We start from the raw sequence: 12,737 nt of genomic DNA, 5'->3' as shown, positions 1-12,737 counted from the left end.
CAGTGGCCTAGTTATACAAGTTATACCAAATATATACAGTACAAGGAGTGTTCAAGTCAAACCAGGACTTATGATGAACATTCACATTACAGCACAGTATAGTGATAAGTGCATTAGTGTGGGCAGAGGACTATGTAGAGTTTTTGCTCCCATAACTGTGTTCTGTTATTCTGCACTATCAAAAGTCCTGGTTTGACCCGAACATTCCTCATACACTGTATAGCCAAAAGTATGTGGACACATGGCTTTGAAAACAATTTGTAGGTTTTAACTGAACTATTGCTAAAAAGTTGAAACCACATTAAGCCAAATATCAAGAAAATTAAGATTTCCTATTTCCTCACAAATAACAGCTAGTGCTGAAAGATATCAAGTAAGATATTGCTCAAGATATGGTGAGCAAAGACCCGCTTTGCCCAAAACTATGTTTCATAAAAAAAGTTATTTATTCATTCTATACTGCTTAATTCGTAATTTGGGCGAGAAAACATTTATTGTTATATTCTTCCATTCTGTAAAGAGTGCCAATAATATTAAACTTGATTGTGTGTCATGTTCAAACAAAAACAGTAATCAAACTAGAGTTTTCAATCTTTAAACCACAGTGCTTTTTATGTTATAGGGACAGTAATAACCCTTTTTTGTCCATCATCCACATTTGGCTGTGTGATTGACTCGGAGAATGCTAGCAACTGAACTTTGAGCAGTCAGAAATCATATAAAATTAAATATCAAGAAAATTAAGATTTCCCTTTTCTTCACTGTGCTGTAAGATATCAGCATGTTGGTAAGACCCGCTTTGACCAAATGTTTGTTTTATTAAAAAAGTTATTCATTCAATACTGCTTATCTTGGGGCCACAGGGTTACAGGTGGCCTGGAGCTTATCCCAGGAAACTTTGGTCGAGAGGTGGGGTACACACTGGACGGGGTGCCAATCTATCTCAGGACACACAAACAACAGACAATTTAGAAATGGCAAATGGAGGAAGCCCACCAAGCACACAGATTCAGAAGCGGGAATCGAACCTGGACCCTGGAGGTCCGAGACGACAGTGGATAGCTAATGGACAGTTTTTATTTACACATGAGAGGGAAATCTTTGGTATGTTACACTATAAATCTCTGACTTTTAAAGAAGAAAATTGAAAACTGAGGTGATGTGTGTTATAATACACTCCACATCACCCTGACTTTCCGTTACGTCAGGCTTTGGGTTAACGGAGCATGACTCCATGACTTATGCATAGTCTCAGCGCCGCACCCAGGCGTTTCATGTTCCCCTTGTCTTGAGTTTAATTGTTAAAAGCTTCAGGGAAGAGGAGGGAGTAAAGGCAACGCTGTGTGTTTTCATCGCCTCAAGCATGGACATAGTGTACAGTACAGTAGCACTTCACAAGATGGCTGTATGACGTCATACACAAGCATTTGATTCATTTACTGTACTGTACTGTAGCATAGCGTCAAACAGGTGATTGGAAGGGGTGTTTACATGTGTGTGAATAAAAAAGGGGGGGAAAAGTTACATATCCTAGTAATATGAGTATTTGTTAGGAGAGGGGATTCAGTGTGGGGTTTGATTTGGTGTCTCAGGAAGAAGGTGTGTTTGTAGGTGAGCTCGGGCGGTGCCGGTAGCGTCACTACACACACACACACACACACACACTGGTTGCATCCGACATTGACTCATCTAAAGCTCTATGAGGCTATAATGTCGCCCTGCGGACCTTAAACAGGATTTAAAACCAGCGCACTGACGTGAACATTAATCAGACCGACGCTCAATGGAAATCACGTCGAACGGATCAACTCATTTACTGAGTGCTGATTAAGTCTTAATTACTTTATAACATCGGGGAAGCGGGCAGGCAGCATGCTGGTGATTCACCTCACTTCCGATTCAGAGGGGAATGGTAAGAAAATTACGTATTAAAAATCATTTTATATATGTAAACCCCTGTTTTTGTCACATTATGACAAGCTCGTTTTTTTTATGTTAATCGCGTGTTGATAGAGAGTGTTGATGTTTACCTGCGCGTGCGGGCGCGCGTGCACCAGCTCTGAGGAGAAACGACTGATTTGTTTTTTGTTCGTTTGTTTCTTTTTCTTTGTTGTTGGTTACATTGTTTCTCTTTGGTTTTTAAACTACTGAAATGTGTATAAGTCGTTAACTGACATCAAACGCCGAACTTTTTATTATTTAAAAAAAGTATGAAGTCATACGTTTCAAATTTGTTAATGCGTTTAATATCATGGTTGGGTTTTAACAGTAGATTTAGAATGAATTTACAAAATGAATACTCGTGTTAGTGGTAAGAGGTAATGAGGAAAAAAAAGTGGCGTGTGTGTGTGTGTGTGTGATGGGTTGATGATGTTGACAGAATAAACACCCACTTCGCATGACCAGTGGGTCAGAAAGCATACACTCTTATCACACTGTACATTCTTTATCCATCCATTAGTAAATAGTTTTATTAGACATACATGTTTTTCTGTTATTTCTGTATCTTCTGGGTTTGTTTTTATATGTCAGTTAAAGGCCACATTTGTTTTTCTTATATGTTTGACCTTATAAATAAAATGTTCTAAACTGTAATAGTTTTTTTTTCATAATCAAGCTGATGGCGTTCAACATTCCCAAAACTCCAGTATACAATATCTTTAAACATAATAGTTTCGGAATAGTTTCATTAGCCCTTTACCCACCCATCCCCCCACCCCGAAACCGAATTTGTTCACAGTGCACACAGACCCCAAAACCTGTTACACAAGTTTTAAAATAAAGAAGCCATATCATTACTGGGGAATTGCAAACCTTGTCACAGGTAACAATGTTTACTGTATATCAACACTGCGTCCACAAGTTACAGTGAATTTCACAACTGATTGCATAAAAAATATACAGAAAATAAATAATAATAATCAGCAATACAATTGATTCATAATTATCTCTTAAACTATTTCCTTTTCACTACTCACCTTTAATTGAAAGCACAATATAATAAGCACAATAGTATTGTCTTACAAAAACAGGAAGCAAACTTACTGACCTCGTAAAGATTATTTAAAATAAATGCAAACTGTCATCCTTAAAAGGCCAGGCTCATTGTAAAATATAGCACATTGTGCTCATAAATATTCAAATCATTATAGAATTGGTGCACAACAAAACAATGTTGCGATGATCTCAGTATCCAGATTGGACCTTGTTAAAAATTTAAGAGAGCCATCTACATTGACAGACCTAGGAATGAAATGCTCTTGTTAGACATTACAGGAAGTGATCTAGTGATGTTATACTCTCCAGGGAAGGCAGTCCAATCAACTTGTAATTTGGGCGAGAAAACATTTATTGTTATATTCTTCTATTCTGTGAAGAGTGCCAATAATATTAAATTTGATTGTGTGTTATGTTCAAACAAAAACAGTAATCAAACTAGACTTTTTAATCTTTAAACCACAGTGCTTTTTGTATCATAGGGACAGTAATAACCCTGGTTTGTCCATCATCCACATCTGGCTGTGTGATTGACTCGGAGAAAGCTAGCAACTGGACTTTGAGCAGCGAATACAACTCTACCGCTGCTGTGCCAGCGCTTTCTTCAGACAAATGGAGCAAATGTGACTTTTGGATCGGCCTGACTTTAGCCGTGCTCTCGGCTTTTCTCATAGGGGGAAGCGTGATCCTAAAAAAGAAGGCACTTCTGCGTTTGGCTGCAAATGGGGAAACCAGGGCAGGTCAGTTGATTATAACTGATATGTCATATGACTTGTTATGAATAATCACTACCAATATTTCTTGACGTCCTGATTTTTAGGTCAACACTTTCCAAGCAAAACAATTTTTTCTGTTGAAAAGGAGATGCATGCAGAGTATTCTGTATAAACGTTCTTATATAAATTATTAACTTTCACCATATGGAAAGTTTCACCAGATTGTTGTTTATTTTTTATAGGCTTGGATGCTGCTTTCTGTTCCAAACACTAGCTTAATGTGATTTAAATAAAGATGTTCAAATCTCAAATCTGATTAGTCACCTAATGCAATCTTCTTATAAGAAACTGATTTAAAAACAAGGAAAAGTGTAGAATTAATATGCAAATCAATATATTTATATATACATAAAAATATATTAGTGTTGGTATGTTTTATAAGAAGAATTTTATACAACGTTTATGGAAGGAGTCTCAAGTGTTAGTATGTCACTTTTAGTTTTCCTTCATGGGACAGTCTGCAAAATGGAATGTGTTTGCATTTTTTTTGTGTCTTATTATCTTCAAGGAAGAATGAAAGATTGAGTTCATAGCTAGAGTCACGTAAATGATAACAAGACCTTGTTTGGCAGCTGGTTCACAATGAGAAATCATAGCGCATGATGCCATTGTTTGAAAAAATAAAATTGTTTAGGTTTCCGAGTGTTTAACTCTTAAAGATGCAGAAATAATCGACTTTTGGATGGTAACTCGTATTTACATCCCACTGTTGATTATTGCCCGTTAATGTTAATATTATAACAATAAAAAATTAATTTATTTAGTGCAGTTTGATTATAGTGTGAATAGTTTTAAAACTGATGGTTGATCTGCTTGTAAGGCAGTAGGTTGGTTTATACATGATGGCATACTGAGCAGTCAGGATTAATAAACAAACTTTATTATAATATCTGTCTCTTGTCTAGGAGAAGGAGGACATGGCTACCTGAAGGACTGGCTGTGGTGGGGTGGACTGTTGACCAGTAAGTTTATCTAATGATGAATCTGTAAGTACTGAGTATACTGTAGGTATGAAAAAAGAATACAGTTTGTTTTGGTGTGTGTGTTTGTTTACAGTGGGAGGAGGTGAAGCAGCCAACTTCGCAGCCTACATGTTTGCTCCAGCTACTGTGGTCACCCCTCTTGGAGCACTGAGTGTACTTTTCAGGTAATTCTTAACACTATTATGAAGAGATTATTGCACATGTTACACACACACACACACACACACACACACTATCATATGTACATGCATATGATTATATAATTATATATTAGTTACACTACCGTTCAAAAGTTTTAGAACACTTGCAAATTTCTTTGTTTTTGTTTAGTGATTTATTTTCTACGTTCTACAACAATACTGGGGATTTCAAAACTATAAAATAACACATATGGAATTAGGTAATTACTTATCAACAAGAAAAACAACAGTTGTTATTATAAGACACAGAGGTCAGCCTTTCTGTAATAGTTCTTTCAAGAACAGTATTGTCAAGTGCATTTGCAAGATCCGTCAAGCACCATAATGAAACTGGCTCTCATGAAGACCATCCCAGGAGGGCGAGACCAAAACCTACCTCTGACGCAGACGAGAAGTTCATTTAGAGTTATCAGCCTTAAAAATGACCAATTAACAGCACCTCAGATTGGAGGCGTTATGAAGTCTTTACAGAGCAGAAGTAGTAGACACATCTCACCATTAACTGTTCAAAGGGGATTAATGCATTTTTTTGGCGCCTTCAGCATTTCTTTACAATGTAGACAGAAATAAAAATCAGGAACCATCATGGAGTTAGAAAGTGTTCTATATATATATATATTCTGTTATGACTGATTGCTGTGTGTGTGTGTGTGTGTGTGTGTGTATATATTATGTGTTTACATATACACACACACAGCAATCAGCCATAACATTACAACACAAAACATTACGCCTAATATGATGTAGGTTCACCTTGTGCAATTGGGACAGTTCTGTCCTCTTGAGGCATGACTCTACAAGACCTCTGGGGGTGTGCTATGGTGTCCGGCACTAGGACATTGACAGTGGATCTTCTGGGTGCTGTGGGCTGTAAGGTGTGGATAGAACTTGCTCGTCTGGTGCATAAATGCCTGGTTTGGCAATGATTGGATTGGGATCTGGGGAGAGTTGAGGCCGCGTTGGTGCCCTTGAGATCTTGGTCCTCTGGGCCTTGTGCATGGTGGGCTGTGGTGCACTGAGTGTTCTGGTGCCTTTCTATCATGGCCACAATCTTTATGTGGGATCAGACCGGATGGGCTGGCTTTTGGTCCCTATGGTCATGAATGATATTGGGTGCCCATGATGCTGTCACCAGTTTACTGGTATACTGTATAATTGCTAATCATTGTAAATGTGATAATATTATGTAATGTTATGGTGTGTGTGTGTGTGAGTGTATAATCTGTTGGATTTGCCCTTTATTGTCTTTAATATTAATAACAACAGGGATGGTGTGGGTGTGTAAGATACAGTATGCAAAGCTGTTTAAGACCTTGCATGTACAATACGAGAACTTACTTCCTGTTATCATGGATTTTCATGACCAATAGTTTTCATATTAACGATCAATTTATAGGTAGGATATCCAGAATTTCAAGTAACAACTAAACCTTTGTTGTGTTCGCTGTCTTTAATTCTGTGTCTCTAGCGCTATGTTGTCCTCTCACCTTTTTGGGGAAACGATGAACCTGATAGGGAAGCTCGGCTGCATGCTCAGCCTTTTGGGAAGCACTATTATGGTCATCCATGCACCAGAAGAGGAAGCTGTGACGACTCTGGATGAGATGACAGATAAGCTGCTGGACCCAGGTGAGTCTAGTTAATCCACTTCCAAAAAATAGACTTCCTTTCTGGTGTGCAAAACATTTCTTTATTTTTTTTAACAACTCTCTTTATTTCTAATCCTGTTTATGACACTAAATTATATATTCCTTTCTGTTGTTTGTTTATTTCTTCATTATCTTCATGCTTCATACGCAATCATTAGCAATGTAACTTAAGCCCGGATGTGTATTAACAATGTATTCATAGTCAGGATTAGACAGACAATGGAACGCAATATAAAGCAGAAGCAATCTGACAAACAAACCACGATGAGGCTAACCACTAACATGGAAGTGGAACAAAACAGTACCCTAAACATAATGAGACACTGAGAAAAAAAACCCCTAAAAGTTAGGAATGAAGGAAATAATCAACAACGCAATAAAGTAATAAGATCTGACACAAATTACAGCCATTACTGCCCCAAAGTGAAAAACAGCACTGAATGGTTATACCTTTAGGAATAATTTATAACAGAATATGCCTGTGCCATCTGGGAAGAAAAAAATGCATGGATGTTATCCCTTGCTTATTGAGTACATTCAGGTCATCCGCTGACCTCATTTTTTATATTGGTCAGCCAAGATTTGACCAACTAAAGCAACCCCAGATCATAACACTGGACACTTTTATTCCGATCCTCTGGAATATGGGGTTAAACTTCACCAAGGGTTTAAGTGATCTCTTCGTTTATGCTGTGATTTAATATCTTCTGTGAAGCTTCTGTGCAGCTATTTCCTTCTAAAATTTACCAATATGTTGGACTGTTCTTAAACCAATTCCAGTAATTTTCCTTGGTGCTGGCCAATAATTTGACCCTTCTGAAATGGCAGCCTTTTTTGTAGATGAGTACTGTACTGTAGGAACCAAGACCTATTAGATGCCAGTGCTCCTGTGAGAGAAACTGTTAGATCAAATTAATCAACACCTCCCGACAAATTAGATTTGTGACTGATGTTAAACTCTATTTTATAACATTAAGTACAATACATGAGAATATCGGGACAAAACAAACAAAAAAAAAACCTCTAAGGATATAAAAAGCATGTTATGAGGTAAGGATTGATCTTAGAAGTTAACTACAGAACGCAGACTGGCATTCATAAGCAAACTAAAAGAATGAAATGCAATTGAGTTCTAAAGATGAAATTAGACTAGGATATATCTAGACAATAAGGGTTGAATGGGATATAATAATAACGAGACCTGAAGAAGTAATACTTAAAAATAGTAGTAGAAGCACATGGGCAGGTGAAGAGCTCCATGCTACAGTATGTATGAGTGTGTAAGAGTGTAGCACTCAGTTCTATTTAGCGACGAGGTAAAGGTGTTGTTAAACAGGGATCAGTAACTTTCGTGTGTGTTGATGACAATGGGATTCCTTTATGAAGCATACATTTTAATGCAATATCAAGAACAACAATACCTTCAGATCAGTTTCTAATTTATATTCATATTTATATGTTTGTAAAAATATCTGTTTATCTATTTTTTTTTTTAACGCACAAAGAGGAACAACTGCATTTAGGCTAGGAGTGGGGGTAAATTCTGAGGTGGAAAAAATTTAATCAGAAGCCTGAAAAAAAAAAAAAAAAGCAGTGGAAAATATACTGAGAAATTAGACTAAAGTCAAAGTACAAGTTATTGGAAAGTCAAATATTGACTAATGGTTGTTAATATTTGTAACTATATATATATATATAATAAAATATAATAGTTGTTACTAATGGAAGGATGTTTGTCATGTTTTTATGTAAGAAGTAACTTCTGTTACTGAACTCTTACGTGCTAATTTTTTTTTTAACTGTATGAAGTAACCAAGCCATTTTGCTTGACAAAACATCTTTTCATTTCTGACACATGCTACATAGTTAAATGAATCACAAAAAAGTTATCCTTCAGTCTTTACCTTTAGCTACAATTTGACTTGCTCCCTACCCAATATTAGCTCCTGGAACTGATGCTAGTCTAACCTGGAATTAGCAAAGAGAGGCTGCTAACATATGTGAAACAGAGCTAGTAAGTGTTAGCAAATTGGCAAAGGTTATCTTGCCAAACTTTAAATTAGACTAAGTTTATGTCCCAATTCATTTTCTTCCTCAAGTCTTTGCTTCAATCTGAGTATTGAGGCAGTAATGCAGAGTGTCCTCGTTCTCAAGATGGTCACAGCAGAAATAGTCGTTGTAGTGCTAACAGTGTGGAGTAGGAATGAAGTAGATTCACGCTGAACATTTTTTCTACCAATATAACATGGTGTTAATAGAACCCATTCAAGCTTGAAAAAGTTTAAGACATCAGATGTCTTCAGGGCTAATTTTCAAAAGCCCTCATACTATTGTTGTCTTGAAAAAGATCTAAAGAACTTCTGAAGGAAGGTGTCTTGAGGTTTTAAAGACAGCCCAAAAGCTAGTCTGTGTGGGGGTAGATTTGTTGCTTGGTTTTTCCTAATGTCTAATGAATTTTATAGCATATGTTGATTATAAATCAAGAAAAAAAACCTTGGAAAAAGGTAAGGACAAGAGCTAACCATCATCTTTTGTCTCCTCAAGGTTTCCTAGTTTTTGCCAGCATCCTTCTCATAGCCTGTCTGATTATGATCTTCTACTTCTCTCCTCGCATTGGTCACACCAACATATTAATCTACATAAGCATTTGCTCGTTGCTCGGAGCCTTCACCGTGTCTTCAGTGAAGGGCCTGGGCATCTTCCTCCGTACAGTTATCGTCCAGCCCACCGTCCTCAGTAATCCTCTTACCTGGATACTCCTGCTGACTCTAGTGGCTTCCGTCATCATCCAAATCAACTACCTGAACAAGTCTCTGGACACCTTTAACACGCTGCTTGTCTACCCTATCTACTACGTGTTCTTCACCAGCGTGGTGCTCACCACCTCCATCATCTTGTTTAAAGAATGGAACTCTATGTCAGCCGTGGACGTCGTGGGCACCATCGGAGGCTTCCTGGTCATCGTTCTTGGTGTGAGCATGCTTCATCTTTTCAAGGATCTGCGTGTCACCTTGAATGAGCTGAGAAATAATCTGTGCCAGCCTCAGGCCCTGAATAGCCCAGGAAAGAGGGAAGACAAGCACATTCTTATTGAAAACGTGGACAGCCTCCCACCAATGAGAGAAGAAGGCCCCAGAGTCTTCATCATCAGCTGAACTGTACAAACCTTTTTAAACTGATTTCTATTAAATCCTGAAGACCAAATCCTAGTTAGATATTCACGGGTCCATTATCAGTCAAGGAATGCTTGATGTCTGCTAGTTTATTTTGTGTCAGAGCTAAGAGTCTAATATGGTGATATCATTACTGACCATCATTCGTCTTCAGTAACTGCTTTATCCTGGTCAAGGTCATGGTGGATCTCAGGAATTCTGGCTTTGAGGCAGGAATGTACCCTATAAAGTACACCCACGGACTCCTTTATTACAAGAATAGCTGATCTAACATGTTTATTGGGTTGGGAGTAAACCATGAGATTTGAGGAAAACCCATATTAAAATACACTTCTAACCTAGCCTCTAGATTTCAACAATTTTGGAGACAGGGGCTTGAGGACAGACTGCTAACAAATAGAATCTCATGTAAACAAGCTGACCTGGCTTTCCAGCATGACCACCTCTGTAATACAGAGGTCTCATGATAATAGATTCCACTGGGTCACAAACCACATCATCTTTTTTTGGCTTTATTTAATAACTATGTGGTTTCCTAGAAAGAAAAAAAAAGTCGCCCCAACCACACCCACCCCATTACTTTTAAAGAACTTTACACTCTTAGCTCGAGTACAAACTACAGAAGCAACCATTGGACACTAAACATATTTTGGCTGAACATGGTCGCTTTTTTTTTTTTTTTTAAACTAAAGCCTTCCTATACTTTCATAACTTTTGTAGCTATATCAGAGCGGTGTTCTCTGATGATGGCGATTTGTGATGCAGTTCCTGCTGAGGATCAGCCTTAATGAGGCAGAACGCTTAAGTTTCTGGTATAGATTTAATGTTGGACCAAATAATTGTTAATTTTTAAAAAAAAATTTTTTAGCACATCTTTAAAAATCTATAATGGTGTCACATTACATATACAGAAATCTTTTTATGCTGGTCTTTTTGCTTTTCCTGAAATAACTATACTGTGTGTTGTAATATGTTTACAAAATTCGTGCAAGTACGACTGCGTGCATTCTCCTGGCTCGTCCACAAAGGACATTTGTCAAAGCAATTTAATGCAAATCTGTCTATTCGGCTGCTGCTGCTCTTCACTTGCATGTAAGAAAATCTTGCTGAAAGCAAAGCACACGCTTCAGGTCAAAACCATTTCAGAGGTTTACAGTGTGTGAAACTGAGGACCTGTACCATACATTTGTCAGAGTAGAGTATAACTATAGTAGTATTGCAGATAACTTTTAAAACTGGTAAATGTTGTATGGAAATGTTTTATGTGTCCTGTTTTAAAACGTGAAATATATTTCAGAAACTGTGAAAAATGTAATGTCACTAAGGGCACACGATGCATCAGCTGTTGAATGTGGTTGAGGTTAATGACTGTCAGTGATTCATGCAAATATATCTCTATTAAAATTATGCAAAAAATAATGAACATTGTCTTTTTATTAAACAGCATTAACAGGCATGTTTTCAACAACAAGACTACAGAACAGAAAGGAAGTTGTCTTCACAAAAAAGACAAAAAAAAAAAAGTGATACTCTGAACAAATATACATCTTACCCCAGTACTACAACAATACGATCGTTAGGCAAACATGGTTAAAAATGGCCTACTGCGACGTTCACAGTACTATTTGTGTGTGGGTTTTTTTGGCCGCTCTAACACCTCATGTGTTTTTTTAGACAAAAAAACAGCAATCAGAAATCAGCCTACTCAGTAATAAGAAATCAGCCTAAATATGTCTTGTTTTTATAGACAAACAACTCTTTAAATAAATTCATTATGTCTTGAATGTTGTCTTGCACTCTATTTGCCACTAGGGGGCACTATAACTATAATATCAGTAAACAGACAGAGGAATAAAAAATTAAGATATTGTAATGTTAAAAAAGGGACATTATAAATACCTACATTAGTAAAAAATGTTATAATGTAATGCTGTAAGAAAAATAATTGGTGCAGTATTTATTTTTATTCCTGCAAGGAAGTAACATTTGTCTGTCACCTTTACGAATGTAATAAAATAATAATAGGCTTTCATTTCTTCCTCACCATTTCATTTTTAGTGCTGTTCAATAAAAAAAAAAAAAGAAATTATGATGTTTGACTCAAAGTTCCAGGATGCAACGGCACAGGTGTGAAGAGTTAAAGTCTTGTGGCGTTTCCTGGTATGCAGTGATTAGTTCCTACATCAAGTGGTCCACGGAGGGTGAACTGGTCTCATGGTCATGGGTGTCCAAGTGTCACTAAGGAGCGAAGGCTATCCTGTATGATCTGATCCCATAGAAGAGCTACAGCAGTAGGAAAAACTCAATGCTGGCTGTGATAGAAAGGTGTCTGAACACACAGTGCATCACAGCTATCCAAACGATGAAGGTAAGCAATGCTATTTCCAAACAGAACTAGGGAGATTGATTGATTGACATGCTATCCTGGTAACTATTCACAAGCCAAGGGTGCTTGGTAAAGGGTACTTGCCTAATGCCACCATATGCAGGTTTATGGGTAAAGTAGGAAAATTAATCAAAGTGAAAATAGATCAATATGTGGATGCATGTGTTTTTTTATTAAAAAGTAAGTCTTTATTAAATCTTTGCTACCTAGAAGCACATTAATAATAAAGCGTTTTTCCGCCTCCCTTTAATAGTTCCTCAGAAAAAAAGGATCCTAATCTTCCATTATTAAAAACATTACAGCAGACACATAAAGGGCAACCTGAGGACAATGCACTTTTTTCTGGATTTTATTTAGTTTATTTTGTCTCTCACATAATAATGGTATTTTTTTATATTCTATATCCTCCACTCTACATTAAATAGTGTTAATAAGCTTAACAATATAATTAAAAACAGATCCACCATAAAATGCATTTAAAGATTTGCATCGGTACGAGCTTTGAAGGAGTCACTGAGGACGAGGAACACAAGTTCTGAGACATGAAACTGATTCTGAGACAATTACTGGCGT

At 37.0% G+C, this 12,737-nt stretch overlaps 1 protein-coding gene across 1 annotated transcript; it reads left to right on the top strand.

Annotated features, from left to right (window-relative positions):
- The first annotated feature begins 1,670 nt into the window (after window positions 1-1,670).
- On the top strand, window positions 1,671-11,159 carry nipal4 (NIPA like domain containing 4). Its single transcript, XM_053478806.1, has 6 exons — window positions 1,671-1,912; window positions 3,480-3,737; window positions 4,679-4,735; window positions 4,830-4,920; window positions 6,425-6,585; window positions 9,150-11,159. Exons 1-6 carry the CDS (start codon window positions 1,873-1,875, stop codon window positions 9,758-9,760), a joined length of 1,218 nt encoding a protein of 405 aa, XP_053334781.1. The 5' UTR covers window positions 1,671-1,872; the 3' UTR covers window positions 9,761-11,159.
- Window positions 11,160-12,737: the final 1,578 nt, after the last annotated feature.

The sequence above is a fragment of the Clarias gariepinus genome, chromosome 19, assembly GCF_024256425.1.
Source record: "Clarias gariepinus isolate MV-2021 ecotype Netherlands chromosome 19, CGAR_prim_01v2, whole genome shotgun sequence".
Lineage (NCBI taxonomy): Eukaryota > Metazoa > Chordata > Actinopteri > Siluriformes > Clariidae > Clarias > Clarias gariepinus.
Note: the sequence above shows the minus strand (reverse complement) of the source record. Positions and strands in the feature narration are given on the sequence as shown.

Excerpts from the sequence above, each read along its gene's own strand:
- nipal4 (XM_053478806.1), top strand. The coding sequence starts at position 1,873 with ATGCTGGTGATTCACCTCACTTCCGATTCAGAGGGGAATG. Across the intron at positions 4,736-4,829 it reads GTGGGGTGGACTGTTGACCA|TGGGAGGAGGTGAAGCAGCC; the intron begins GTAAGTTTATCT and ends GTTTGTTTACAG. Across the intron at positions 6,586-9,149 it reads AGATAAGCTGCTGGACCCAG|GTTTCCTAGTTTTTGCCAGC; the intron begins GTGAGTCTAGTT and ends TGTCTCCTCAAG.